General features: G+C 53.7%; 5 protein-coding genes and 1 long non-coding RNA gene across 11 annotated transcripts; 3 read left to right on the plus strand and 3 right to left on the minus strand.

Moving 5' to 3' along the window:
- The first annotated feature begins 435 nt into the window (after nucleotides 1-435).
- ZNHIT2 (zinc finger HIT-type containing 2) lies at nucleotides 436-1837 on the plus strand. The gene has a single exon (XM_043927150.1). The coding sequence runs from the start codon at nucleotides 455-457 to the stop codon at nucleotides 1787-1789; it is 1335 nt and encodes a 444-aa protein (XP_043783085.1). The 5' UTR covers nucleotides 436-454; the 3' UTR covers nucleotides 1790-1837.
- Nucleotides 1838-1978: 141 nt separating this feature from the next.
- On the minus strand, nucleotides 1979-6622 carry TM7SF2 (transmembrane 7 superfamily member 2). Of its 2 annotated transcripts, none has more exons than XM_043927168.1 (10): nucleotides 6420-6622; nucleotides 5862-6058; nucleotides 5702-5756; nucleotides 4911-5105; nucleotides 4728-4831; nucleotides 3434-3553; nucleotides 3176-3344; nucleotides 2897-2977; nucleotides 2689-2790; nucleotides 1979-2379 (listed from the first exon to the last, which is right to left on the minus strand). In XM_043927168.1, exons 1-10 carry the CDS (start codon nucleotides 6469-6471, stop codon nucleotides 2219-2221), a joined length of 1236 nt encoding a protein of 411 aa, XP_043783103.1. In that variant the 5' UTR covers nucleotides 6472-6622; the 3' UTR covers nucleotides 1979-2218. The 2 variants fall into 2 exon arrangements, with proteins under 2 accessions (XP_043783103.1, XP_043783095.1); XM_043927160.1 differs by having other exon boundaries at nucleotides 2689-2811; nucleotides 6420-6619.
- A 180-nt stretch (nucleotides 6623-6802) lies between these two features.
- VPS51 (VPS51 subunit of GARP complex) lies at nucleotides 6803-19277 on the minus strand. 2 transcript variants are annotated; one of them, XM_043927136.1, is made up of 10 exons: nucleotides 18936-19277; nucleotides 18338-18467; nucleotides 10660-10806; nucleotides 10367-10586; nucleotides 9518-10235; nucleotides 8928-9143; nucleotides 8509-8727; nucleotides 7969-8090; nucleotides 7794-7881; nucleotides 6803-7187 (listed from the first exon to the last, which is right to left on the minus strand). In XM_043927136.1, exons 1-10 carry the CDS (start codon nucleotides 19158-19160, stop codon nucleotides 6927-6929), a joined length of 2346 nt encoding a protein of 781 aa, XP_043783071.1. In that variant the 5' UTR covers nucleotides 19161-19277; the 3' UTR covers nucleotides 6803-6926. The 2 variants fall into 2 exon arrangements, with proteins under 2 accessions (XP_043783071.1, XP_043783077.1); XM_043927142.1 differs by lacking the exon at nucleotides 18338-18467 and having other exon boundaries at nucleotides 18936-19067.
- LOC122709920 lies at nucleotides 7184-17957 on the plus strand. The gene is made up of 4 exons (XR_006345774.1): nucleotides 7184-7333; nucleotides 13914-13961; nucleotides 15838-15893; nucleotides 17762-17957. It is a non-coding gene; the product is annotated as an uncharacterized LOC122709920 (long non-coding RNA).
- TMEM262 (transmembrane protein 262) lies at nucleotides 19202-23313 on the plus strand. 2 transcript variants are annotated; one of them, XM_043927225.1, is made up of 5 exons: nucleotides 19202-19260; nucleotides 20031-20218; nucleotides 22556-22846; nucleotides 22952-23051; nucleotides 23160-23313. In XM_043927225.1, exons 3-5 carry the CDS (start codon nucleotides 22670-22672, stop codon nucleotides 23234-23236), a joined length of 354 nt encoding a protein of 117 aa, XP_043783160.1. In that variant the 5' UTR covers nucleotides 19202-19260; nucleotides 20031-20218; nucleotides 22556-22669; the 3' UTR covers nucleotides 23237-23313. The 2 variants fall into 2 exon arrangements, with proteins under 2 accessions (XP_043783160.1, XP_043783150.1); XM_043927215.1 differs by lacking the exon at nucleotides 19202-19260 and having other exon boundaries at nucleotides 19988-20218.
- On the minus strand, nucleotides 23282-27367 carry ZFPL1 (zinc finger protein like 1). 3 transcript variants are annotated; one of them, XM_043927193.1, is made up of 8 exons: nucleotides 27184-27366; nucleotides 26770-26879; nucleotides 26354-26465; nucleotides 25045-25238; nucleotides 24880-24952; nucleotides 24663-24806; nucleotides 24283-24406; nucleotides 23282-23766 (listed from the first exon to the last, which is right to left on the minus strand). In XM_043927193.1, the coding sequence occupies exons 2-8, from the start codon at nucleotides 26869-26871 to the stop codon at nucleotides 23580-23582; spliced, it is 936 nt and encodes a 311-aa protein (XP_043783128.1). In that variant the 5' UTR covers nucleotides 26872-26879; nucleotides 27184-27366; the 3' UTR covers nucleotides 23282-23579. The 3 variants fall into 3 exon arrangements, with proteins under 3 accessions (XP_043783128.1, XP_043783118.1, XP_043783136.1); XM_043927183.1 differs by having other exon boundaries at nucleotides 27197-27365; XM_043927201.1 differs by lacking the exon at nucleotides 23282-23766 and adding an exon at nucleotides 23773-23998 and having other exon boundaries at nucleotides 27197-27367.
- Nucleotides 27368-27432: the final 65 nt, after the last annotated feature.

A 27432-nucleotide genomic window follows, 5' to 3' on the forward strand; every position in this document is an offset into this window, starting at 1 on the left:
ATGTTGCTTCCTCCAGAGGGGAACTGCCCCCAACACACCCTGTCTAGGCTAAGTACCCCTCCTTGGTCTTCCTTTTACTCTCCTTCCATTCTTCCCTAGTAGAATGGCTGCCCTTCCAGCGCAGGGACGCCACATCTCCCATCGACTTGGCACAGTTAGTGGCCCAGAGTAGGTCAGTTCAGTTCAGTTCAGTCGCTCAGTCGTGTCCGACTCTTTGCGACCCCATAGACAGCAGCACGCCAGGCTTCCCTGTCCTTCACCAACTTTAGTCCAGATTGGGTTTTGCCAAAGCGCTTTATGATGATAAAAGCAACCACTAGGGGGCGGGCTGGTACCGACCGAGCTCCCGGCAGACGCACTTTTCCTACGCTCCCACCGCGCAGGGCGGGGCTACCTCACCCGCGGCTCCTAGGCTGTTTGTCGGGTCAACTGGGGGGCGTGGCTTGACCTCCGAATGCGGCCGGAAACTGCCGGGAAGAGCTTTGACGAAGCGCTCCGTCCGCAAAAAGGCGGAAGTAACCGAGAAGCGCCGGAAACTTCCGATTTGCCGCGCGTGTGCGTTCGTTGGCGGTGTGCTGCGCCTGTTACCATGGAGCCGGCCGGGCCTTGTGGTTTCTGCCCCACTGGGGAGGCCCAGCCGGCTCGCTACACCTGCCCTCGCTGTAACGTGCCCTACTGCTCGCTGCGCTGCTACCGGGCGCATGGCACCTGCGCTGAAGAGTTCTACCGTGACCAGGTGCTGGGAGAACTGCGCGGCCGCAGCGCCTCGCCCAGCCGCCTGGCCACCGCCCTGCGCCGGCTGCGTCAGCAACGTGAGACCGAGGATGAGCCAGGGGACGCAGGCCTCAGGCCTGGCCCGGCGCCCGGCGGCCTCTCAGGACTCTGGGAGCGGCTGGCCCCGGCCGAGAAGGTGGCCTTCGAGCGGCTCCTGAGCCGAGGCGAGGCCGGGCGGCTGCTGCCCCCCTGGCGGCCATGGTGGTGGGGTCGCGGGGCCGCTCCGCGGCTTCTGGAGGAGCTGGGTGATGCCCCAAGCGGTGATGCCGAGGAACTGGAGCCCTCCCCCGCGAGGATGCCGCCGGAACCCGTGAGAGATGAGCCCGCGGCCGTCGAACCGGTTCTTGGAGACCTCCTCGGGGCCTGCCCTCCCGCCCTGCCCACCCGGATCCCCGCGCTGGCCAGCCTGAGCAGGGGCCGGACGTCGCCGCTCGTGCGCTTCCAGCTACCCAACGTGCTGTTTGCCTACGCACACACTCTGGCCTTGTATCACGGCGGCGACGAGGCGCTGCTCTCGGACTTCTGTGCCACACTGCTCGGCGTTTCCGGAGCCCTCGGCGCCCAGCACGTCTTCGCCTCTGCCGAGGAAGCCTTGCAGGCCGCAGCCCATGTGCTGGAAGCAGGCGAGCATCCCCCCGGACCTCTGGGCACACGGGGTGCCATGCGCGAGGCCGCCCGCATCCTGCTGGGTGAGGGCCCGGCCAACCAGAAAAGCTACACGCTGGCAGCACTGGGGGACCTGGCGCAGACCCTGGGCCGGGCCCGGAAACAAGCTGTGGCCCCCGAAGAACGAGATCGCCTCTACCGAGCCCGAAAAAAATGCCAGTTCCTTCTGTCTTGGACCAACGAAAATGAGGACGCCCTCACACCCCTGGCTCTAGACTGTGCCACGGCCCACCGAGCCCACACTGTGGCGGCCGAGGAGGTGGCAGCCCTCACGGGGGAGCTGGAGCAGCTTTGGGGAGGCCCCCTGCCACCTGCCCGGAGGACTCTCATTGAGGAGCTCCCCGGCTGAACCCTTTGTCGTTAATAAAGCTGTGACTGCTCTGCCCTGTCATCAGTGCCCATTTCTGATTGGTGGCTCTTGTGCCCCCGTCCCCCAGACTCTTGGGCCCACAAACTACCTGTCAGCTTCTCCTTGATCAGGGCTGACCCAGCCAGTCTTTTAAACAGCCTGGCCCCAGAAAGGAACAGAAGCAGCACCAAGGATTCCAGCTGTTTATCTAAGGAGGAAGAGCAGCCCCCTCCCCCCACTCCATTTTGGAGCACTGGCTTCATTTCCCCCTTGCTCCAGCCACCTATCAGTCTGTTCATCCCGGTGTTTTGGAGCCCAGGGCAGGGTAGGGTACAGGCCCTTGTGTCCCGGGTGCATCCAGACTCCTGGTGCTGAGTGTGCTGGCAGCTGGGCGGGCACGTGCCCCAACCTGGGGTGCCTGGAGCTGCTTCAGTAGACGTAGGGCACGATTCGGTAGGGCACACGCCGGCAGTATTCCTGCCAGGCCAGGCCGTACTTCTGCAGACACTGCCGCTCATCCCGGTCCTCACGGTGCACCAGCAGCGCAGTGAAGTAGAGGAGGTAGAAGTAGGGCAACAGGTGGAACACCCCTGTGGGGAAAGGGGTTTTTCTCACCACTCAACCAGCCCACCAGTTGTTTCCGCCGCTAGTGGCTCACGGGGGTTGGGGGGGGGGGCATGGGGGGGCATGGGCTCAATAGTGAAAGGGCCAAAGTCTGCAGGGAGAGCTGGCATGCTAGGCTGTCCCAGAGGTCTGCCCAGCCACAGCCTGGGTACATCCCCAGCTCCCTGATTACTCCCTCCCCTGGGGTGCAGCCCTGTTCTCCATTCTGCACCCAGACTGGGCATCCTCTACCTTGGCCCAACACACATACTTGCGGCCCCTCTCAAATCACTCACCGCACGGCAAGGACCAGGCCAGAGCCATGATGAGGTCTCCAAGGTAGTTGGGATGGCGGACCATACCCCACCACCCGGACACCAGCAGCCGTCGCCCTGTGGCTGTAGAGATGGTCTCAAGGTCTGGAGAAACACATAGCGGGATGGGGGAACCCTTGGAAGTCCAGCCGCCCCATCTCACTCATAGCACCCCAGAAACCCAGCTCACCAGCCACTCTGGGATCAGAAGGATTCTTTCGGAAGGTGTTTTTCTGAGAATTAGCTCCACGGAAGATGTAGTAACCAACAGCTGAAGGAAAGCATGAGCCGGCGGTCAGGGGCCTTCCATCTGACCCTGACCAACTACCCACAGCCTAGACTCAATCTGCCAGGAGACTGAGGACCCAGCCCTTAGCTTTAAAGAAGCATGTGAGGCTTAGCACCTACCCAGGGGGTGCTCAATAAATAATGAAAGGAGGAAGGGAAATGCTGCTCCTTCCCGACTGACCATTGATGAGGCAGATGAATGAGGCCAGGGGCCACCCCAGAGGCTGTGGGTGATACAGCAGGAACTGGGCCTGCAGGCTGTAGGTGAAGGGTACCCAGGCGAGGTCCCCAAAGGCCAGCATGAAGCCAAACCCGTCATGGATGATGTCCATGGTGGTCAGGACTGCCTCCTGCAGGGACAGGACCCAGACACACTGGCTCAGTCCCCGCAAAGTCCTCAGGCACCCTCCCCTGCCTCCCCGGCCCTGTCCTGCCTCACCTCGTACCAAAGGGCATCACCCACATACAGGAGCTGGAAGCCGTTGACCAGCCACATGGCCAGTGAGGGACTCCCCCGAAGTTCTGCTTCCTGCATCAGCAAGGCCAGGTTGATGAGGACCTGGGGGTTAGGCGGAGGGTGAGACAGGGTAGTCCATCCCCAGTCCATTTCTACAAGGGTGACAGCGCCTGAAAAGGCAGCAGCCAGCCTGTCCCCTTGTCTCAGCTCTCCGTCAACTAACTCTCCAGGCCTGTGTTGAGTGGCTCCAGCCGTGTCTCCAGGGGCAGAGAGACTGCATCTGTCCACCTCCTGACCTGTTTTTTCTTGCCTTGTCTTGCAGTGTTCCCTTTGGGAGAGCAGCATAGGGAGCAACTGGACACTTCAGGCTTGAGAGTTAGATCAGACCTGGTTTTGAATCTCAGCTTTGCCACCTGGGCAAGCTGCTCGCCCTCTCTAAAGCCTCCTTTCCTATCTCCACGTAGAAAATGGAGATAACCATGGACGTAATGTGTGCAGGGCTCAGCGCAGTGTGTTTGGCCATAGTAAGTGCTCGATAACGACTAGCTGGCATCGAGTCTGGACTGAGCACCCCATTCTGTAGCACTGGGCTTGGTGCGGTCAGTCAGGCTACCAATTCTAATCCTCACCATCATCTTGGGAGGAAGCTCCCACTTTACTCCATTTCACACATGAGGAAATAGCCTCAAAGGCTACGATCCAGGCCCCGGATGGGCACTCAGCATTCCTCCTGCCTCTGGATGAAGCAGTTTCCAGGGTGACAGGGACCTTGCCCAAAAGACCCTTCAGGAAATCGTGACCACAGACCAGTATGGGTGATTATAAACAAAAAACACAGTTGGCCTGTTGTCAAGGCCACCAATGATGGATAGGTTGCTAAGTCCATTGATGAGTTTGAAGTTCTGCACCGTTCTGACCTCTAGTAGCACAGAATCATCTCTTCGAAATAGATTTTGCACTTGACAGCTTTATTTAAAATTGTTTCTCCTAATTCCCTCCATGCTTTTTCCTCATAGCATCCCCTCACATGTGACATATTTTATTCCTGTTAGAATGTAGGCTTCATGAAGACAGACATTTTTTTTTTTCTTCCCTGTAACTATGTTTTTCTTTTGTCTCTCAGTACCTGGAGCAGTGCTTAGAGCACATGATGGACTCAACAAATATTTGTGGAATGATTAATGACATGTCAGCACAATTCTGGCCCTGCCCTGCCCTGCTCACCCATCCCACCCCTCCCCCTGGTTGGAGGCCCACTTAGCCATGCCCAGCATACCCAGCCGATGAGGCCAGGCCGCAGTTCGCAGAAATATTTGAAGTCAAAGGAACAGATGCGTGGGTTGAGCTCCCGTCCCAGGAAAAAGTCGTAAATGAGATTGCCTGGAGAATAATGGAGGGTGAAGGTGCAAGCCAGTACCCCCATCTGCCTCTATCCTTACCCAACTGGGACTCCTCTCACCTGAGTTCCCCCCAGGTGCCAGGGCCGAGGCAGGGGCTACCAGAGCCTTCAGATACAAAAGGAGGCTGAAGATGAAGGCGGTGAGGGTGGCCGCAAATGCCAAGGGCAAGAGCATTTCTGGGAGTGCGCTCAAGGGCAGCCCGGCTGACACCCCCAGGCCCACCAAGAGGGCTGTCAGCATCAGGGCCTGGAAGCCTAAACAACAGCACAAGGTGAGTCTTGGGATTGAGACCCTCCACCTCCCCCAAGCCCCACGCCTAAACACATAAACACACACACACACACACCCCTGAGTGTCCTGGGATTAAGACCCTCCCCTAAGTGTCCTGGGATTGAGACCCTCCACCTCCCCCACGCCCCACCCCAAACACACACACACACACACACACACACACACACACACCCCTGAACACACACACACCCCTAAACACACACAATCAGGGTCTGGAAGCCTGAACAGCAGCACAAGGTGAGTCCTGGGATTGAGACCCTCCACCTCCCCCACACCCCCCCACACACCCTAAAGGGAGGTCGCAGACCTAGCCAGTAATCTGACACTTTGGCTCTTGGAAGGATCACCCCAGCCACTTCTCTGAGTAGCAGCAAGTGCTAGGAATGGAGGAAGGAGGGGTGTGGAGAGGACCAGTGAAACCCCCTATATCTGTCCTGGGCGTAAAAGAGGCGTAAAACCAGAGTTTGGGGTCGTGGGCGCCTCTCCATGACCTTCCCATTGGGCCTGGGGCTCCTCCCCCAAACCCGCAGCTCCACGCAAGGACCCAGCCCCCAGGCACCGTTAATGGGGTAGCGCAGTCGACTTTTGTCCTTCAGTTCCTGCCCCTCAGCCACCTGCGGGCACAAAGCGGTTCTGATAAGGATTGAGGGGGGCCTTCCTTCTGGCGGAGCCCCCACCCTCCGCCGCATCCCCCGCGCGTTCGCGAGCAGAGGCCACACCTTGCGTGCCGGCAAGAGGTAGAGCGCCGCCTGCAGGCCGAGCCAGGTGAGACAGAGCAACAGTGCCCACGGGCTCCACAGCTCCTCCAGTCCCGGCAGGTAGGGGGGTGGGCCCAGGAGGCGCGCCGGGCCCGAGCGGGCCACCAGTAGCAGGTGGAACATCGTGACCGGGAGCAGCAGCAGCAGCGCCGCGGCGCCTGGGGAAGGGGGCGATCGCGTCCGGGGGTCCGCTCTCCCTGACCCCCACAGGCACCCTGTCGTATCCAGGGCCCCCTCGGCATTCCCACTGCCATCTTCCATATCCAGTTCTCAGGCCTTGGTCCCCGTTCTGACTTCTATCCTGCTCCCCTCGAGGACTCCGCTCATGTTTCCCCGAGTCGGCCCAGTCCACTGCACAAACCCCCAGCTCTGCAACCCCTTCCTTCTCCAGACACTCCCCTGCAAACCCCTAGATCCCACTGCCTCCCGATACCCCTCAAAGTCTTTCACCCTCAGATCCCTCCAGTTCTCCCTCTAAGTCTCAGGCCTTAAAAGTACCCCCTCTCTGTGCCCCATTACCCAAGGGTCCTCCGAATTCCAGTGGGGCCCGAGAACCCTGAGGAGAGGCCATGGTCTCCGCTGCGCTGGGGGTTGGAACCTCTCAAACGTCTGTCAAGGAAACGCAGCCCACCCCATCCCCCAGGAGACCGGCTCGCTGCCGAGGAGGACCGAGCCCAGCTGGGCTTGCACCTGTCTGGGCAGCAGACAGCGACCGCTTTTGTCCCGAGGTCTTTAAATGGACCCGCCCCCGGCCCATGCTGGGCCCAGCGGGTCAGCCAATCGGCTCTCGGGGGCGAGACCGACGCGAGCACCTCCAAAGCCGCCTCTGCAGTCTCAGGCAGGCTCACAGCTCCACCCCAGTCCTCCAAGTCCCGCCCCGCCTCCCCGCAAGTGACAGAGAGGAGGAGACAGCACGACTTTATTAGGCAGTAGGCAGAGCTTGAGGGGAAGGGCCGCCGGGGCAGCAGACCAGGGGATGGGAGGATTGGGGCGACTGGACAAGCCCGTGTAAGGCCGTGACGGAACCTAGCCGCGCTCACAGATGACCTCAACGACACTGGGTTCCATGGGCACTGGGTCCGGGCAGCGCAGGGCAGCTGAAGCCACCACTTCATCCAGCAGCAGGTGCACAAGCTCCTCATCGGCTACGAAGCGCCACAGGTAGAGCTGCAGGAAGTGGCAGTCCACCTGCACCTGCTGCAGCCCGAAGCGCCCGAAGGTGCGCAGCCGCACGCACTCCAGCAGTGTCTTCAGGCTGATCTTGATGATGCCGGTCAGCACCGACACCTGTGGACGGGGACACGGGGATGCAGAGCCGCTACAGCAGGTGCTGGGCGGGTGCGGGATCCCTGAGGGCACCGCGTTCTGTGCAGGGGCCAGGGAGCCAGCAAAATGCCAGTAGCTGTGATGGGGTAGAAAGTCCCAAAACCCAGGTAAGCGGGAAATAGGATGTTTGCCTCATCACCTGGAGGGGAGCAGACAAGGGCCCAGCGATCTGAGGCAGAGATGGGGTCAGCAGGGACTTAGGGAGGGGAAAGGCTTACTACCTTGGAGAGAGAGCACCAGGTCCCTGAGCGTGGGCTGGGTGGGGGCAGAGATCATGGGGTGAACGGCCATCCCCAGGGAGGACCTACGACTATGGAGGGCGTAAGAACAAGGGCAAAGAGGTAGTCTAGGTGACCCCTCAGACGCAGGCTTAGAGCACACCCAGGGCAAGGCCAAGGGCGATGAGACGGTCGTCGTGGGGTGCTGGGTGAGCACTCGCTCCCAGACACATTTCCCAGAAACAGACGAGGGGACTGAGTCCCAGGGCTTCCTGGGGCCAGTGTGGGGCTGCTTCAGCCAACCTTCCCAAGGGTCCCAGGGAAGGCAGGGTCACTGGGGAATTCGAACCTTATTGAACTCCACAGGGCTGAACACGTCGATTCGCTCAGAGAACAGCTTCTGAATGTTGCTCAAGAGGTTGGTGTCCATTGGGGCACTGGATGGGGGGAGAGAAGCCATCAGAGCCCACCCCTGCACCCGTCTTCCTTCCCCCCCCTCCCGGGGGTACCCTGACCAGCCAGACCTGGGTGTATAGCTGGGTGCGTAGCGGCCCTGCTGCCTGGAGCTGCTGTAAACCGAGAAGGTCCTCTTGCTGGAGTCGCTGCTCTGGGCCTTCCGAACACCCTCCTCGTACAGGAGCCCCACCTGGTGGCAGAAGGAGGAACTGCAAGGAGGCCAAAGCATGGGGAACTTCCAGCCCACCGAGGATGCCCTGTTACACTCATATGCTACAAGAATCACATGTTATAAAATAAACACAAGGTAGTTGGGGGGCGGGTAGGGGCCGTGCCTCGCTGGCGCCCAGTCATTATTTACAGAACCAGTGGAGTGCAGCAAAGATGGAGCACGAGTTGGTACTGACGCCCAGCCTTCAGTGTCAGCCCTGCCCTGATTTCCCGGGTGGCTCTGGGCTTCAGCTTCCTCCTCTGAGGTTTAACAGGGGTGATGATGCCACCATGGCTGAGGCAGGAGGAGGCCAGAGATGCAGGCACTGCCTGACCCCAGCTGTCTTGATCCTTAGAGGGCTGGTCCCCCAGCACCGCTGGCCAGCCTGGAGCAGCACCTGCACATCGATGGCTGTCGTGTCCTCCACCACCCGCTTCATGACAGCACGCACGTTCCGAGGCTCCAGGGTACTGAGCCAGTCCCGTGTCTCCACGCTCTTGCGCAGCATCTGCGATATGACCAGGCCCTGCACCTTCACGTAGTGGGTCAGCAGGCGTCGTGCCGTCTCCCTGGCCTCCGCACACAGTGTGCTCACGGGCGTCACTGGAGACTGATCCTGAGCCACGGATGCAGAGGACAGGCAGTCAGTGGGTCCTGGGGGCAGGCTCTGCAGCCAGTGCCCACCAGGGGCCGGGCACAGGCTAGGCAAGGGGGAGGCTGAGTTGGGCACAGGCAGCCCTAACTATGAGGGCACTGACCAGTCCCCTGTGTTCCTAGCTTCACCACCCCCCACCTTGCTATGAGCTAGCAGTTCACCTGCACCAGAAACTGTTCATCTGTGAGGGTGAGGATGTAGGAGATGGTGGCCGTCTCGTAGTCCAGGCAGAGGCGGGAGAGCAGCAGGAGCAGGGCAGGGGGCGTGGCACCCCCCTTCTCCCCGGGGCTGTCGCAGAAGCTCTGAGCCGTCTGGCACATGGAGCGGATGAAGCCCACGATGAGGCTCTCGCGGACGCCCTGGCTGCAGAACTCGCCCTGTGAGGAGGAGGGGGCCTAGATACACAGCAGGTCCCCTCCTCCAGGCAGAGGCTGCCAGTGATGTCTACTGGGACCCCAAGTGCCGTGGCCTCTATCATCCTGTTTCCGGTACCTGAGAGCAGCTCCCCTGCTTGGAGAAGGGACTGCAAGGGGGCAAAGCCTGCACTGGGGACCCTGCTTGCAAATGCCCTCAGAGCCTGCCCCACCCCTCCAGGCTGTGGCAGTCTTCAAGACAGCCTGAAACCACATCCAGCCTGCTGGGGCAAAGACTGAGGGCCCTGGAGCTGTCAAGCCACATGCAGGAAGAACAAAAGAATGCCCCAAAAAGGAGAAAGAAAAAAAAAAAAAAGGATGCCCAGGGACAGGCGTACCCGGAAGTAGGGCTTGTTGGAGAAAGACACCTCCTTGGCGGTGAAGAGGTGCACAGAAGCCAGCGAGGCCTTAATGTGGCTCAGGATGGAACTGGCCACATTGGCCAGCAGCTCCGCCAGGCCGGGGCCTTCCTTCCCAGCAATTCGAGGGGCGGCCAGCGCCTGCCGCACATCCGTCAGGCTGCCCAGGAAGGCCGCCTGCAGGCCCTGCAGATGGTGGCCCAGGCGCTCGCGGGCCACGCGCTCCACGATCTCAGTGGCGGCCTCCGCCAGCCCGGCAGCGGCCAACAGGGCCCCGGGTGCGCGCAGGCGCCGGTGGAAGCGGTCCAGCGCCCGCACCAGCAGGGAATTGTCTCCGCCGCCCTGCTCCTGCGCCAGCCGCCGCTCCACCAGCGCGAAGTAGCGGCTGCCCAGCTCCCGGGCAAAGGCTGCTAGCTTCTCGGCGCCCGCCGGGCCCTGGGCCGCAAACAGCTCCTGGTAGGCCGCCGCCACCTGGCAGAGGCCACCGACGAAGCCGCTGCCGCCGTGGTCAGTGAACTCTAAGACGTCGGGAGCCGGAGGGGAGGGCCCCAGCTCCGCCTCCAGGCTTCTCAGCTCCTCCTCCAGCCGCCCTCGGGCGTGCGCCAGGAACTCCTCGCACAGCTCCTCCGCGGGCTCGCCCAGAGCCAGCAGCAGCTCCACGCACTCGGCTTGCTCAGGGGCGCCAGAGCCGCCCTCCCTGCAGGAAGGGAGACAGAGGTGAAGGGCAGGAAGGCAGAACTCAGGGCAGGGTTGGGGGGGGGGGGGGTGGTAGGGGAGGAGCAGACCCGGGAGCCCAGCGGCGGTGGCATGGTGGCCCAGGACCCACACCTGAAGCGCTGCCGAAGCTGCTGGGCCAGGCGAGCCGTAATGACCTGGCAATCGTCCTGGATGGCGCGGAAGGAGGGCAGGTGCTGGTACTGCTGCAGCACGGCCCGCGCGCGGCCCTGGTATCGCACGGCCTGCCCGTAGGCGCCCAGCTCCACGCACTTGGTGAGGCGCGAGGGCAGCTCGAAGAGGAACTGCAGCTTCCGCAGCAGCGCGTGGACCCCTGGAGGACAGGCGGAGGTGGTGTCAGCCTCAAGGGTGGCCCACTTTAACACCGGCTCTGGGGCGCGGCCCACCTGCCAGCTTGGTGATGCGCTCGTGGCGGTCCTGCAGCGTGGCGCTGATGCGCGCGCTGAAGTCCGTGATCACCGCCATGTTGGTGGCCAACCGGTCCATCTCATCCTCCATCTTCCGGAAGTCGTTCTTCATCTTCCGGATGGTGTCTGGGACGACAGGGGCGCAGGAGAGGGAAAGGTGGGTGACTACGGGCGCAGGCGGGACTCAGTTTGACACGCGGTCCGGGTGCCCTCACACACACTTGCCCCTTCCCCCCAACCCCGGACGCGCCTGAGCTCACTCCTGGAGGGTCACATGGATGACTTGGTGCTTGAAATGGGCGGCAGTGGTGCTTGGTCACCAGGTGCCAGGGTGAGGTGTCATGTCAGTGCCCCAAAGATTTGTTGGGCAACCGCTGTGTGCCCCAGGCTTGGATGCAGAGAGAAGATGGCCCATGAAGCCACAGTCTTTGCTCTCAGAAGATGCCCAGATTCAAAGGAGGGACCGGGACCTGTCCGCTGGGTCCCAGGGGCATCCTCTATGCCCAGCACCCTGCCTGGCACAGGGCAGAAAGTAAATACTTGTGCACCCTTATCTTTTTCCTGGACTTACAAGCCGTTGGCCTTCTGGAACACGACTGACTGTCTCTGAAGGGCCCTTCCTCTTCAGTCCTGACAGAAACCTACCTAAAGAGACTGTTCTTCCTTTCCACCCAGGTGCTCAGGGCTTGGCCCCTTAAAGCTCCTACACAGCTGCTGCTTCTACCTTTGAAGACCATGGCATTGAACCACACCCCTTCTTGTTGCCATCCCACTGTCCTCTCTGCCGTGTCTCTCAGTTCGGGATCACTTTCACCTCCTTGAGCATCCACGAGGATGAAGCTTAGGACATTACTGATTCTGTTTGCTGACCTCCTTAACTCCATCAGTTCCTGCCTCTGTCTCATCCATGCCACCCTCTGCTTGCCCTCACTAAGAACTGCCTCCTCTAAAACCTCAAAGCTTCCCTGGTGGTCCAGTGGTTAAGAATATGCCTGCTAATGCAGGGGACACAGGTTAGACCCCTGGTCTGGGAAGATCTCATATCCTGAGGAGCAACTAAGCTGGAGTGCTCCAGCTACTGGGTGCGTGAGCCGCCAGTACAGAAGCCTATGTTCCCTAGAGCTGGTGCTCCCCAACAAGAGAAGCCACCTCAATGAGAAGTCTGTGCACTGAAATGGAGAGAGGTCCCTGCTGGCCACAACTAGACAAAGCTCTTGCATGGCAACAAAGACCCAGAGCAGCCAAAAATAAGTGTGTGTGTGTGTGTGTGTATTTTTTTTTTTTAATTTAAAAACATTTAAAAAATAAAATAAAACCTCAGCTTCAAGTCTCACTGCCCTCTGTAATCCCAACCACTCATCCTGTGGACCACACTCTAAAATTCCTTTGGCTTTTTCAGGAACTCCAGACTCATTGGCCCAACCACTGGTCACTACCTGCAATACCTCTCGTGGCTGCACTTCCCTCCTCACTCCTCTTAGAATCGGTGGGCCCCCACCAGCACTATCACCCATTTGCAAGCCCCCTTGCCTCTCCTGACCCCGACTCCCATTATTTATCAGCAAGACCCTACTACAGGTTAAGCCCAATTAGCAACCCACCGCCTAAGAAGGAACAGTTGAAAATGGGCCACAAAATCACACCAACTGGCCTTCCCTTAATGTTACTGAATAGGACTTAGGTCCCAAAGCAGTACTGCATATTGGTCAGCCATCCTTCAGATGAGTCTGTGTTCCCATTTTCCAAGCTAACATTTTCTCCTCAGTCCTCAAAACTCCAATATATGCCAACTCTCAAATGGTGACCCTGATTCACACTTCACAGGGAAAATACAAGTAAACATCAACTCCTTCCAAATCTGCAGAGTGAATGGACCTCGATGGGGTCTCCTCCAGTCCCGTGGCTGTGCTGACTCAGACACTTCTGTCTCCGGGTCTGACCAGAGCCCTGCGAACAACTTACTTAACACCTTGATGCAGATGGCAAATGGGCACCTCAAATATGACAGGTCCAAAACAGAATTCTTGACTCTCCCCAGACCTGTTCCTCCACTAATCTTTTCCATTCTGGCTCCTTGCCATTTCTTAAAGAGTCATCTTTTGATTTTTATCTCTCCTTTACCCTACATTCAGTCCATCAGCAAGTTGTGTAAAGTTTATCTCCAACATTTTCTTTTCAAGTCACTATCCTTTCTTGTCTAAATACTTCTAGCATTTCCCAACTGACTTTCCTAACTCCACTCTGGAACTCATCATCAATATGTGTAACAGAGAGCAAAGAGGATGAAATGGAAACATATCTATTATAGGAGACTTTAATCCACTTTCGTCAATCCATGACAGATCAAAAAGACAAAAGCCAAATGAAGCTACAGAAGACCTAAATAACACAATAGGGAAGACCTACTTGATTTATAATCAAGATTCCATAATACACCAAAACCTTACCATGTATTAGGTCATAAAGGAAATCTCAATAAATTTACAGAAGAAACTGAAGTGGTACAAAAAGCATTCTCTGATCACAATGCAATGAAATTGGAGATTAATAACAAAACTAAAAAATAAAAAGATCCCATTATTTAGAGAAAATCCTCACTCTTCTCAACTATTGGATCAAAAAGGAAATCAAAACAAAGGAAGCTGGGTCTTCGTTGCTGTGCTCGGGCTTTTCTCTTGTTGCGGAAAGTGGGGGCTACTCTTTCTTGCGATGCTTGGGCTTCTCACTGCAGCGGCTTCTCTTGTTGCAGAGCATGGGCTCGAGGGTGTGCAGGCTTCCAGTAGTTGCGGTGCCCGGGCTCTGGAGCACAGGCTCAGTAGCTGTGGCACATGGTCTTCGTTCCTCCATGGCATGTAGGATCTTCCTGGACCAGGGATAGAAACCATGTTTCCTGCACTGGCAGACGGAGTCTTTACCACCAGGGAAGGCCTGCTACACCTTCTTGAATTATTATTTCTCCTTTATGGCAATATTTTTTTTAATCTATTTGTCTACTTTCTAATTGCTATGGTTTTATTTTTCACTTGTTAAATAATATTCAAACATAAAAGTGATCCATTTAGGAATTCATTTATTATGCATAATAATGTTTATCTTTTATAGACATGTAGCTCTTTCAAAAGCTACTACAGGTACTAGGACAAAAAACCTGATTTTTTTTTTTTTTAACTAATAGACTTTATTTAGATTTCATGGATTTTTCCACTAATGTTCTCTGTTTTTTTTTCCTCCAGGATCCAGTCCAGGATTCCATCTTGCCTAAGCCTGACTATTTGGGAAAGGTAGTATCTGTCAGGTTTCTTCACTGTAACATCACTGTTTTTCCTTTCTATACCCTGTTTCTTAAAGTGAAAGTGAAAGTGAAGTCGCTCAGTTGTGTCCGACTCTTTGCGACCCCATGGACTGTAGCCTACCAGGCTCCTCCGTCCATGGGATTTTCCAGGCAAGAATACTGGAGTGGGTTGCCATTTCCTTCTCAAAAAAAAAAAAACCTGATTTTTTAAAAGTTATTTTTAGATTTGCTTTGTGTTTGAAACAAGGCATTAAACATTGTGTTTCACCTATAAAATTTTGACTGAGTTATGTAGCATTTCACTACCTGTTTCCCCATTTGTAAAATGGATATATAGTTAACTACTTCATAGATGTGTAAGAATTTAATCAATATATGTTAAGCACCTCAGTGATTTTATATTAAACACTCAATAAATATTGTCTAGTATTAGCCAAAGTTGCTATTATTTATAATTACTAATAAATCGGTTATTACAAAAAAAATTCTATTCAATTAATCTGAAAGCTTACCCAATATCAGTATTATACTGTCTTGATTTTGTAGATTTGTAGTAAATTCTGAAACCAAGAAATGTGGGTCCTCCAACTTTGTTCTTTTTCAAGATTTTTTGGCTATTCTGGATCTCCTGCATTTCCTTATAAATTTTAGGATCAGCTTGTCAATTTGCGCAAATAAAGGCATTTGGAATTTTGATAGGAACCGCACTGAATCTGTAGATCAGTTTGGAAGTATTGCCACCTTAAATATTAAATGATAAGTTTTCCAGTCTATGAATATGGGATATCTTTTTATTTATTTAGGTATCCTTTAATTTCTTTCAACACTGTTTTAGTTTTCAATGTACAAGTCTTATACTTGTACAGGTGGTAACATCCCCTTTCTCATTCCTGGTTGTAGTAATTTGAATATTCTCTCATTTTTTCTTGGTCTAGCTAGGTTTGTCAATTTTGTTGAGCTTTTCAAAGAACCAACTTTTGGTTTCATTGATTTTTCTCTATTGTTTTCTATGCTTTTAATTCTAATCTTTATTATTTCCTGACTTTTACCCGCTTTGGGTTTAGTTTGCACATTTTTCCTCTTAACTTTCTTAGGTAGTAGGTTATTGATTTAAGATCTCTCTTTATTTTCAAAACATTATTTTTGGCTGCGTTGGGTCTTCGTTGCTGTGCACAGGCTTTCTTTAGTTGCGGTAAGCAGGGGCTACTCTCTAGTTGCAGCACGTGGGCTTCTCATTGAGGAGGCTTCTCTTGTTGCAGAGCATGGGCTCTAGAGCTCACAGGCTTCGGTAGTTGTGGCGCACAGGCTTAGTTGCCCCAAGGCATGTGGAAACTTGCTGGACTAGGGGTGGAACCCATGTCCCCTGCATTGGCAGGTGGATTCTTAACCTCTGGACCTTCAGGGAAGTCCTCTCTTTTTTAATGTAAGCACGTACAGCTATAAATTTCCCTCCTAGCACTGCTTTGGCTTCATCTCATAGGGTTTGGAATGTTGTTTTCATGTTCATTCATCTCAAAGCATTTTCTGATTTCTTTGTGATTTTTTCCTTGACACATTGGTTACTTAGAAGCATACTGTTTAATTTTGACAAATTTGCAAATTTCTCAAATTCTTTTCTGTTATTGATTTATAATTTAATTCCACTATGTTCAGAGAACACTAATCACTTGATTCCAATGCTGTTAAATTTATTGAGACTTGTATGGCCTACGATATGGTCTGTCCTGGAGAATGTTCCATGTACACTTAAGAAGAATGTGTATTCTGATGTTGTTGCAGGAGAGGGTTTTGTATGTGCCTGTTAGGTCTATTTGGTTTAAGTGTTGCTTTTTGTTTTTTAAAATTTATTTATTTTTAATTGAAAGGTATATTGCTTTGCAGTATTGTGCTGGTTTCTGCCATACGTCAACATGCATCAGCCGTAAGTATACGTATGTCCCCTCCCTCTTGAACCTCCTTTCCACCTCCCACCCTATCCCACCCCTCTAGGTTGTCACAGAGCCCCAGTTTAAACTCCCTGAGTAAGTGCTGTTTAAGCCTTCTATTTTCTTGCTGTCTTTCTGTCTAACTGTTCGCTCCATTTTTTGAAGGTGGGATATGGACATTTCTAACTATTATGGCTGAATTTCTGTCTTTAATTCTATCCAATTTTGCTTTATCTATTTGGGATTCTGTTGTTAGGTTCATAAGTGTTTATATTTGTTAACATCTTAATGAGCTGACTGTTATAAAATGTCCTTCTTTCTCTTTAGTAACAGTCTTTGTCTTAAATATTATTTTGTCTGAATTGGTACTACTATCCCAACTCTCTTCTGGTTACTGTTTGCATGAAGTATCTCTAGAGTTCTTATGATCAAGACCAAAATCCTTATTTTGTCTACAAAGGGCCCTCCTGATGGGGCCCCACAGGCTCCTCCAGGTTCATGTCATGCCTACTCCCCTTAAAAACAAAAACAACAAAAAACCTAGCCCGTTATGTTTCCACTCTTACACCAGATCTTCTTGCAGTTTCTCGGGCACCACATCCGCCATCCAGTGTTCAAGTTGAAAGTAGCGCATTCTGCTTATTCAGAGCTCCTCAACACCACGTCCTGTCAGTGTTTCCCCTAACACTTCTCAGTTTACTCATCACTGCCCATCTCCACCATTATCATCCTGGAGCAAGCTCCTAGAATCTCTGGTCTGGACTACTGAAATGGTCTCACTCTAACCACCTCTCCAATCTACTCCTTCCAATGCTCCCTCTAGGAGCTAGAGGGATCTTTTCAAAACAAAAATCATAACAGCTTGATTAGCTAAGTATGCTTTAGATAAAGGTTAGATTCCTTACTGTGCTCTGGAAGGTCTCTCTATCACACCTATCCACCTGACTGGCTCTGGCCACAGTCTGCTTTCCCTCCTGCTACAGTAGATGGGCTCCTGACCTTGTGTTCAGGTGAACCTCTCCAATGTGCACTGCTCAATCCCCTCCTTCTTTCCTGAGGACCTTGCCTCTGTAGTTTCTCCCTCTCTTGCATCACTGATGAGCACTCCATGAGCTAACATATTGGTCAAGCTTATCAATTTCTTAGAATGCTTTTCTTCATTTATCTTCTAAGATACCCAGGGTCCTGGTTGTTCTCAAACTTTCCCAAATGTTTGCTCCTTTGAAAAAGAAGATTTGTGAGATTTTCCTTCCTGACTTCCAAATCTTAGGATGCCCCAGGCTTCAGTCCTCAGGCCTCTTCTCTCTGTACACTCCCTCCCTAGATCTCATCATGTTCCACTTGTGTCTCAAGTTCCAGCCTTCTCTGAACTCCAGATCCCTCAACTAACAAACTTTTAAGAATCTTGAGCCATTCTACTTTTCCACTGCACCCACCCTGGTCCATACAACCAGCGCCTTGCCTGAACCGTTAAAACAGCCTTCTAATGTGTGTCTCTACCATCCTTGCCTCCCTATAGTCTACTTTCAACAGGGTACAGAAGGGTCCTTTTAAAACAAAAGTCAGGTCACCCCATCTTCTGTTCATTTCATCTCACTCAGAGTAAAGATAATATACACTGCAGATAGACGCACAAGATCTGCCTCTAGAACTAAGTACATGTGGGTCCAAAATTATTACACAAGTCTGAGCAGTACATTTCCCCAACACAGGACAGAAGCTAGTGTGGATGAAAGCTGAACACTGTCTAGCACTGTCTTGAACAGAGAATAAAGCAAACAGAAGGGGGTGGAGGGACGCCTTTCCATGATCTTTGTTCCTTAATGACATACATTTTCTGTCTCTTTGCTTCATTTACAAAAAGAGAAAGGAAGAAGAAAAGGGGAAAGAGGAAGGAAGAAAGGAAAGAAGAGAGAGAAAGAAGAAAAGAGAGAAATAAGCCCATTCTTGATTCAGACTTGAAACAAAAGAAAGCTACCACTAATGAAAGAAACTGTTACTGAGACTTCCTTAGTGTCAGAGATTCTACGTGCTTCAGATAAATTAATTTCTTTTTAAAATTTCATTTTGTCCTTTTTTCCCTTTTGGTCCTCAAAACAACCCTCTGAGAACAGTTATTACCTCAATGGTTATCAAACCACAAAAGCTCTAAGAGAGAGATGAGAGTGGATTCGCGTCAGGGCAGGACTATAATCTGGGTCTGCTCTGTCTAAACCCTCTGCTGGCTTCCCCAACACTGAAGGAACTGGGGCATGTGGGACTGTGAGGATTTGTGTCCCAGTCTCGGGAAGATCCTCTGGAGAAGGAAATGGCAACCCACTCCAGTACTCTTGCCTGGAAAATCCCATGGATGGAGGAGCATGGTAGGCTACAGTCCATGGGGTCGCGAAGAGTTGGACACGACTGAGCGACTTCACTCACTCACTCACTCAGGAATCACCTGTCGCTGAGATGAACTTGTTGTAGTTCTCATAGACCAAGGTCTGCATGTCGCTGTCTAGAGCCCGGATCTGCCGCACCATGTCCGTCTCACTGTCCATCAGCTGGGCCAGTGGGCACTCTCTACGCAGCTGGAGGAAATTAGGTGGTTAGTGTTCAGGACAGGGGGCACTCATGTCCCCAACTGGTAGGCTTTTGGTGCAAGAAAATCCTGATCCCACCCCTGTTAAGAATTTCAGACAAGGAAACTATAAGTGGCATAGCTCAAGAGTTACCAGGTTAGACTCTACTTGAGGTCTGTCAGCATTTCAAATCCTCAGATTTAGCAAGTCCTGGTCCTTCCTATGCCAGTCAGCGCCTGGGACACGCCCCCTATTTCGGGTCTATCTGAACATCAGCCCAGGAGACCTCAGACTTCACACCACCTCAGGCCAGTTCAAGTCTGCCCACGCACCCTTATCCTCCAGTTCTGCCCCTACAGCTCCGCCAAGGGCTGTCCTGCTTTTATGAACCCTTCCTCCCACACCCCCGCAAAAAGTCGGAGGCATGATCTGGGGCGTAATATATCAGGGGCCTGTTCCCCCTCCCCCTACACACACCTTATCCAGGTATACTTCCGGGTCGAAGTGCGCCCCATTGAGATCGGTAGGGTCCAAGGGGTCCGGCCCCGAGGGGCGTCCCGCCGCTTCCCCCTCTGAGAGGCCGTAGTAAAGCTTCAGCATTCCGTGCGCCTTCCGCCGACGTTCTGGAGCCTCCGCCTCGGGTCCTTCCGGGGAGTCCCCAGGTCCAGACCCTGGGCCAGGAGCAGCGGCTGCCGCCGCCATGGCTCCAACTGCAGCCCACAGGCGTGAGGCCGGGCAGGGGACAGGGAGGAGGCACTTCCGGGAGCCATAAAGTTGTTGTTGAAACGAGGCAGTCCTTCAGGTGAAACGTCCCCCTGCAGCCTCGAGTCCTTCGAGACTAGAGTTCCCCCGCATGTTTTCTCCCCGAGCTCAGAGGTTCCGGGAGAGCCCTGGGTTCCCCCTCAGCTTCTCAGATGGAAGAACTGGTTGGGTCGCTGTCTTCCCGGAAGGAGGACAAGTCGTGGCTTCCACACTATGTCCCTAGATGCAGTGGAGGGAGCGCGGGCCAGTGGAGCCAGAAAGCGTGTGCCTGGCATCCTGCCACTGCCTTGTTGGAGGGAGAAGGGGCGGGCAGCAGCTCATTTTCCTTCATTTCTAATATCGGGGGAAATATGTATATTTCACAAGGTGACTGTGAGGATTAAATGCATATATTCTCACCAGGAAAATCCCATGGAGTCTGGCGGGCTACAGTCCGTGGCGTCTCAAAGACACGACTTGGGGACTAAAGGAAAACTACAGTGCTTCAAGAGAAGTGTTTCTCGTGGCCTGGTCCTCTGACGCGCATCAGAATAGCCTTCAGAATTACCTGTGGCGAGTTGTAAAGACTCTGGGCTCCCCTCAGACCTAGCTTATTTTTTTAAGTCTTTAAGTAATTCTGATGCACTTAAATTTGAGAACTCCTGTTATACCCTGAGAAGACACACTTGGTAGATCTTAAGTCACTGATAAGGCTTCCCTGGTGGTTCAGTGGTAAAGAATCTTCCTGCAATGCAGGAGACCTGGGTTCCATCCCTGGGTTGGGAAGATCCCCTGAAGGGAATGGCAAATCACTCCAATATTCTCGCCTAGGAAATCCCACGGACAGAGGAACCTGGCCAGGCTACAGCCCATGCACTACTGAAAGACTAACACTTTGTTTCTTCAAGTGACTGTTGAAATGTGCTGCCTTGAGGGGTTAAGTGGAGGTGTTGAAGATAATTCTCAGGTTTCTGGTTGGGACAAATGTACCAGCTGTTCACTGAAGTAAAGAACTGAAGGTAAGGAAAGACTTGGGAGTTCAAATTGAGACACAGTGTTTGAATGGATAAAAAGGGAGAAAAAGACTTTGTCAGTGTGGTCTTTGTAACATATGATGGGGTGGGGCCCGGGGTGGAATGGAAAACACTTTATTTATTCTTTGGCGGGCAAAACCTAAACCATTTACTATCTTGTTTTTCACAGAAAGTTTGTTGACCCCTGCATCTATGGGATATTCAGAGACTATATATATATATATGAAGATTTCAGCTTATGAAGCTATCATCTTAAGAAAAATGAAGAGTATAAAGATTTAGATCTACTCCAGGAAATCTATAAACTTAAAAAATCACAGAATACTGTTAAGAAAAATTATCCAACAGTTGGAATAAAGACAGTGTAGCATGACCTTGCAATACCATACTGGGGCATTGTTTCACAAGCCCCCCCAAGGACTATTTAATTACCCATAGGAGTGTACATTTGTTTGATCTTGCTATTTAGATAGTGTTAGAGAGATGTGAAACAATTCCAGCGGAAATATCCAGTGGAAAAATAACCTCAAATTTTTGTTTCTATTGCCCTGTAGGACATCAACCAATCTTGTATCTAGTAATCATGTCCTAACACTCTTCTTTAAATGCCTATCAATATCTAGCTCCTCATGATGCATTACACATGAGTGAGGGGGAACCTCTTCACTGAACAGTTAATATATCTTAGTTATGTGTTTATTCTCTAAGTATATTTTTAACTTTTAAAATATGTATTTACTTGGCTGTGCCTGGTATTAGCTGTGGCATGTGGGATCTAGTTCCCTGACCAGGGACTGAACCCGGGCCACCTGCATTGGGAGTATGAAATCTTAGCCACTGGACCACCAGGGAAGTCCCATGTTAACTTTTTTAAAATTATATTTTAACAATATGTATGGTGTGATTTTTTTTAAATTATGCATGTAGATACATACATGCAGGTGTATGAAGTTATATCAAGAAGGGACTCAAAAGATGCCCACTCACCAAACTGTTGAAGGGGTTACTTCTGTGGGAGGGGTGTGGAGGAAGATTCCTCTGTATGCTTGGGAATCATGCAAATCTTCCTCAAGAACATACTCTACTTGGATAACTTTTTAAAATGGCATTGAGGTAGGAGACCTAACAACAACAACAAAAAGTTGATCTGTATTCAAATGAAACCTAAAATGTGAACAAGTATTTCAACAGTGTGAACACAGCAGGGGATCAGGCATCACCCCTTCAATGTGTTAAGATGAGGTCTGAGGGTTTTGTGATTAATGACACTGGGCAGCAACCATGGTTGATGGGTCAGGCTCTAACCTTACTCCTTCCAAAGGCAGGAGATTTCAGATCTTGGCCAGGCCTGGGACCCGACTTCTGCGGCAGTCAGGCAAGAGGCAGTGGGGCTGGCCAAGTTCAAAATCAACTTTTTCTACTTTAGTTCCTTGGAGATTGCACATCCCTCCACACCATTTGGGGCCAGTTTTCAGCCGTATTTTGTTGACAGTCCTGGAGTTCTCACCTCTCACATGTAGTTTTCTTTTCTTGGCTTCTATTCTTGCCCATTCCACAGCCTTGGGTAGAACTGGACCTTAGTCTCAGTACCAAGTCCCTTACTGTCTGTGAAAACTTGAGCAGACAATCCCTCTCTGTGCCCCAGGCCTGTGTGTAAAATAGGCTTTGTGCCACCAATCCCAGCTTTCTCCTGGGACTCCTGGCACAGTAGAGGCAAGGGGTGTGAAGATGCCAAGTGCGGGAAGGTGGCAGAGGGGAGAGCTGGTCAGCGTCATGTGTTGGAAGAACATCTGGGAGAAGATGGAAAAGCCACTTGCTCTCCAGGCCATGCCTGGGGAGGGTGTGGGAAGGTCCCAGGACAGCTATGGAGGATCCACTGTCCCTTCCCTTCCATCAGGAGTTTGGAACAAATACTTGGAGCTTGTGATCCAGCTCAGGCCTGCCCTCACCTGGTTACACCCTCCAGTTACACCGGAGAGGCTTGAATAGATGAGATCACACCTGACCTCTCACCCACCTAAAAGGTGCTGTGGATCCACATGCCCCTCCCCTTTTCTGGATCCCAGTTCTTCATCTGTGAAATGTGACCACACTACCTCCAGCGTGGACATGTTGCAGACTCAGTGAGAAGACTCACACCAGAGCACAAACTGGGATGGGGAGCGCTGTCCCTTCCTCCGATAAGGCCCCCTGCTCTGTACGTTTAGCCCGGCACTCTCCACCAATTCAGAGCTGCCCTGGCCATCCATGAAACACCCGGTATTGGCTGGAACCAGCCCATGTTCTAGAATCTTGTTCTCTATAATGTCCTTCTTATTCTAGAATCCCACAGCTATTCCAGGCTGGACGCTCTAGAACCAGAGGGGTCAGCTGCTCTTCCTGGACAGTGTCTGCCTGCTCAAGCTCTGTGGCCCGCCTTGAGTCCGTGCTCCAGCCATGATGCGGTGGCGGGACCGCGTGGCCGTGCTCTTCTTCCCACAAGGCATGATTCTCACCATGGCCGCACTGATGCTCTTCTTCATACACCTGGCTGTCTTTGCCAGCGACGTGCACAACTTCTGGGTCACCTACCGCTATGACCGCATGAGCTTCCGCTACACCGTTGTCCTGATGGTAGGCTGGAGCGGGGGCTCGAGAGGTGGTCCGGGCAGGCCCAGGGGCTGATGGAAACCCCACTGTTGTGTCAGGGGCCACTCTCCCACGGGATGGGGCCTACAGTTCTCCCAGGTGATAAGCATCTGCTGGGCCGCCATGGGGTCACTCTACGCTGAGATGACATATGACAAGTTTCTTCGCTGCTTTTCCCTGACCATCCTGAGTGAGTAGGAGAGGGAGGTGGACTCAGGGGGAGGGGGGAGCTTTGGAATGCAGAGACACAGCAAGGAGGGGCCAGGCAAGGCTGACGGGGGCTCTCTCCTCTGCCCAGTTCTCAACGGGGCCATGTTCTTCAACCGCCTGTCCCTGGAGTTTCTTGCCATCCAGTACCGGGAAGAGAGCCACTGAAGCCTGGGACCCGGGCTGAGAAGGGGGAAGGAAAAGGCTGCTTCGGGTGTTTTAATAAAGTCTATCATTTATTTCCACCTGTTGGCTCCTTTTGGTCGGCAGGAAAAATGGGGAGATGGCGGCGGGGGGGGGGAAGCTGGAGACCCAGGAGGAGCAGGTCAAATGCTTGATCCGCAGGGACCCCAGGCCTAGCCTGCAACCACTCTGGTGGACTTGACTTTGGGTCTGGGATCTTAGTGTCTCAGGCTTGAGAGAGAGCAACAGGGAAGGGCCCCCAGACGCCCTCCCCTACCCCCCTCCTCAGGCCCCCAGGTCCTAAGCTGGCCCGGCCATAAGCAAGGGTTCAGGAGGGACCCACACGGATGTGAGGGTTCATGAGCGGGTCCAGGTTGGGGTCGCTGTCAGCTGCAGCCCGGCCCAGGCGAGACATGAGGGCCAGTAGAGCCAGGAAGCCCAGCAGCCCCAGCAGCAGCAGCAGCCCCGCCCGCTGCAGCAGGGTCAGCGGCCGCTTACGGGACCCAGCCCGGCTCCTGGGGGGGTGAGGGGAAAGTCAGGTCAGGCCTCCGGTCCCTGGTGGCCCTGCGGCTGGGAGAGGAGTGCCAGCCACGACCCTCGTCTTCTGGCCCCAGTGCCACCAGCCCTGAGCCTTGTTTCCTCAAATGGGCCGTGGGGGCAGAGGGGGCGGCTCATCCCTGCGCCTGCCCGCTACAAGGATGATCGTGCAGCTCCAAGCAGCTGAGGCAACAGCTGTGTTCTGGAAGCCTGAATGTGTTAGGCGTAAGGGGTCACAAAGACCGGGAAGGTGTCAGAGCAGGAAGGGGCCTCAAGAGCTTGAGTCTGAACCTCATACGGAGCAGGTGAGGAAAGAGCTGGAGAGAGGCAGACCCCAGCCCAGGCCTTCGTGCAGGGCCCCAACACCAGGTCCCGTTACTACCCAGGACAGGCCTCCTTTATCATGAAACTGTCCTGCCAGGGCCTCTGGCTCTCACCTCCCCACCTCCCCGTTCCTAGCATTCCCTGTTCCTGCCGCACCTGACCCCATGTACCTGAGCAGCTGGGCCAGCCAGCCCAGGGCTGGCCGGCGCCGGTACTTGTCGTCATCGCAATCCCGGTGGAGGCCTGGTGCCCGCTCATCATCCCGCGTATCATACACCTTCCTCGGGGCTGAGGCTGCAGGGGCAGAGCCACCGGCATCCACAGGCTCAGGAAACTGGCCCAGAACGGGGTGGGGAGGGGGAGGACAGGAGACCCCGGCCCTTCTCAGCCTGACAGAGCATCTTGGGGAGGTGATGCTCTTGGGGAGGTGGGGAGGTGATGTCTGATGAAACAGGAAGGGTTCTGTGGGTGGTGGGTGGACTACCAAGCTCCCTCCGTATACCCACCCCCCTTTCTATCCCCCTCTGGCCTGGACAATTCTCCAGCTCACCGTGAGTCAAAGGCTCGGGATTGCCCATGTGGATCACCGTGTGCTGCTCAGGCCGGCTCGGGGAAGCAGGGGGCCGGGGGACTTGGCTGTAGAAGGCTGGGGCAGCAGAAGCGCTGGCTGTCTCCTGTTCGGGGCTACCACTGGCTACGGACAGGAAGAGAGCGGTCAGCAGGGCAAGGAGGCAAGAACCCCATCAGCAGTGAAAACCACCACTTACCGTTAAAGCTGGACCAGTCAGAGAACTCGGAAGTGTTGAGAGGTTCAGGCTCTGGGCTCACCAGCTCGTCAATCTGGAGGAAAGAACGGATGTCACCAGTCTGCCCAGTGCTATCCGCACCCACCCCTCTGGCCCAGATGCGACCCAGGGCAGAAAGACTCTCACCAGAGGAAGACCCAGTCCTGCCCGGGCCCAGTTGACCGTGGCCAGCTTCTCTCTCAGCGCAGAGGCCACGGGGCCGGCCAGGTTAGTTGGAGGGAAGATGGGGCCACTGCAGCTGGGGCACTGGTAGCCAGCAGGTGCTGTGTTTCGGGGGAGCTGGGCAGCACGCTCATTGAGGCAGGCCCAGTGGAAGAGATCTTAGAGCCCATGAAGCAGTGGAGAAGAGACATGAAGAAGACACTTAGGACTCCTAGTCCACTAGCCCACTGCAGAGATATTTGCACACATCTTTGTAAGCCCAGGGCCCCCTCCTTCCCAGGTCAACTATATCAGTGTTCCTTAAGACTTTGGTCTTCCTGGCCACCACAATCTTGACTAAGACAAGGCAGATGCTACCAGGCGGCCCAGCCCACTAGGGGGTGGGGGGAGGTGGGAAGAATATGCCACCTACACTCTCCAGGAGTCCTCTCTGGACCTGCACTCATCACAAACTCACTGGGCTAAGAGCTCGAAAGGTTACTAGACATATACACAGGCAACTGTATGCATGTACACATCCATCAGCACAAATGCACACATTTATATACACATAGTCAAACACAAGTGCCATCCCCTGTATCCACACTTATGGGCACACTAACTCTCACATACACTCAAGTATGCTAACACCCAAGCATTCACACCCAGGAATTCTGCAACCCCACAACGTGCTCGTATGTTCACATACAACACTGACCCATTCACTCACCCACAGTACTAGTGAACACAGATAAAGACACAATGCACATTTAATTCATGCACATATAAACACACACTCACAGTGAGAAACACATATGTTAAGCTCACTCTCTTACACTAGCTCCTTCAAAAAGTGGAGCTAAGGCTCTTACAGCAGAGTCGGGTCAAGATCACAACACATGCCTCTGCTGACTTCTTTTAACTGACGTTACTGTGGGAAACTCGGTTCCTCTCTGTGTAATGTTGGAATTAGAAATGGATCCTGAACGTCTAAGAGCCCCATGCTTTCAGCTCACTATAGGTACAACCGGCTACTGCTCACAGCCACAACCACACCCAAGAGATTGGCAGGGAGGAAACTAGAAGCTTAGTTTTTAGGGAAAAACACCAAGGCCTAGAAAGGGAAAATGACTTGCTTGAGCTCACACAGCAAGTAAGTTACCTAGTGGGACCAGAATCTGAGTTCCAGCCTCCCAAGCTTGAAAGTCTCACTGTCCTGCTGCTTGGGGAGTCACTGGAAACCACTCACACTGGTCTTGTCCAGATCCCCACCCCCAAGGTGCCGGGGCCTCACCATAACAGATGAGGCGGGTTGTCTCCCGAGCAGCCAGGGGTATGTTACACAGGCGGCAATTGGGGTTGTAATCGCTATCTTGGAGCCACTGCAGGTAGGACTGGACGATGCACTGAAGTGGGAGAAGGAGGTCACACTGGAGCCAGGGCTCCACAGCCCATCTCCCCAAGGCCCAGGTGCCTCTTTTTCTGTCATCACAGAGGAGATTCATTCTTCTGTTTGACCAATCAATAAACATTCATTGAGCACACATCATGTGCCAGACTCTGTCTTAAGGACTGGGGATACAGCAGTGAAGAAAATAAACGAAGTCCCTGCCCTTGTGGAGCTTCCATTCTAGGGCCAGACCTTTCTAAATTTAGAGGAAGTCAGTAGGACCTGCCCACCTAGTGCGCTGCTCTACCCTGAACACCCACCTTGGCGTGATTGGCTACCAGGCAGTGCTCGCAGACGTTGACCCGGTGTTCGAAGCAGAATAGGTTGGTCACCTTCCTCTTGGGGCACTTGCAAAGTCCCATAGTCGACCCTGAGGAAGGTGTCACAGTTGGCAGGGAGCCAGGTTCTTCTGACCTCTACACATTTACCAACCCAGTTCGTTTCCACTCTTAACTTCCCTAGACACCGCTCGTATCCGCCCCAACCCCAAACTCCCGCCCACCATCCCTCTACATTCTGGGCCGCGGCCCCTGCATAAGTCCCGCCTCCTGAGACCCCAGCATTCGTCCCTCATCCCATCCTAGGGCAGGCCCCTCCATCAGTCTCTCCGATACCACCGGCCCCGCCCCCAGAGGGCCCTCCTGAGCCCCACCCCCTCCATGCCCCGCCCCCACCTTCTCCACAGACCCCACTCTCTGTGTTACTAATCGGCTGCGGCACCGGTCCCCACGGGCGCGAGCGCCGGGCCGAAGCGCGGAAGGTCAGACCACGTTCAGCCAAGCTCTCGCCCAGCTCTCCCCAGCTCAGAACGCTCCGATTATCCCTCGGCTGCCACGTCTCTTCCGGGTGCGGCGCGCGCTGATGACGTCAGGAGGTCAGTGACCCCTCCCCTGTAGACGCTAGACGTGGAGGCGGGTGGAAAA

This window comes from Cervus elaphus, chromosome 2 (genome assembly GCF_910594005.1).
Source record: "Cervus elaphus chromosome 2, mCerEla1.1, whole genome shotgun sequence".
Lineage (NCBI taxonomy): Eukaryota > Metazoa > Chordata > Mammalia > Artiodactyla > Cervidae > Cervus > Cervus elaphus.

Excerpts from the sequence above, each read along its gene's own strand:
- ZFPL1 (XM_043927193.1), bottom strand. The coding sequence starts at position 26,871 with ATGGGACTTTGCAAGTGCCCCAAGAGGAAGGTGACCAACCTATTCTGC. Across the intron at positions 25,239-26,353 it reads AACCCGCCTCATCTGTTATG|ATCTCTTCCACTGGGCCTGC; the intron begins GTGAGGCCCCGG and ends ATGGGCTCTAAG. Across the intron at positions 24,953-25,044 it reads CAGGACTGGGTCTTCCTCTG|ATTGACGAGCTGGTGAGCCC; the intron begins GTGAGAGTCTTT and ends TCTTTCCTCCAG.
- ZNHIT2 (XM_043927150.1), top strand. The coding sequence starts at position 455 with ATGCGGCCGGAAACTGCCGGGAAGAGCTTTGACGAAGCGCTCCGTCCG.
- TMEM262 (XM_043927225.1), top strand. The coding sequence starts at position 22,670 with ATGATGCGGTGGCGGGACCGCGTGGCCGTGCTCTTCTTCCCACAAGGC. Across the intron at positions 22,847-22,951 it reads GCTACACCGTTGTCCTGATG|TTCTCCCAGGTGATAAGCAT; the intron begins GTAGGCTGGAGC and ends TGGGGCCTACAG. Across the intron at positions 23,052-23,159 it reads CTTTTCCCTGACCATCCTGA|TTCTCAACGGGGCCATGTTC; the intron begins GTGAGTAGGAGA and ends TCCTCTGCCCAG.
- TM7SF2 (XM_043927160.1), bottom strand. The coding sequence starts at position 6,471 with ATGGCCTCTCCTCAGGGTTCTCGGGCCCCACTGGAATTCGGAGGACCC. Across the intron at positions 6,059-6,419 it reads GGAATTCGGAGGACCCTTGG|GCGCCGCGGCGCTGCTGCTG; the intron begins GTAATGGGGCAC and ends CCCCTTCCCCAG. Across the intron at positions 2,380-2,688 it reads GGCCTGGTCCTTGCCGTGCG|GGGTGTTCCACCTGTTGCCC; the intron begins GTGAGTGATTTG and ends CTTTCCCCACAG.
- VPS51 (XM_043927136.1), bottom strand. The coding sequence starts at position 19,160 with ATGGCGGCGGCAGCCGCTGCTCCTGGCCCAGGGTCTGGACCTGGGGAC. Across the intron at positions 8,091-8,508 it reads CGACAGCCATCGATGTGCAG|GTGGGGCTCCTGTACGAGGA; the intron begins GTGCTGCTCCAG and ends TTCTGCCACCAG. Across the intron at positions 7,188-7,793 it reads GCCCTGTGGAGTTCAATAAG|GTGTCGGTGCTGACCGGCAT; the intron begins GTTCGAATTCCC and ends CCCCGTCCACAG.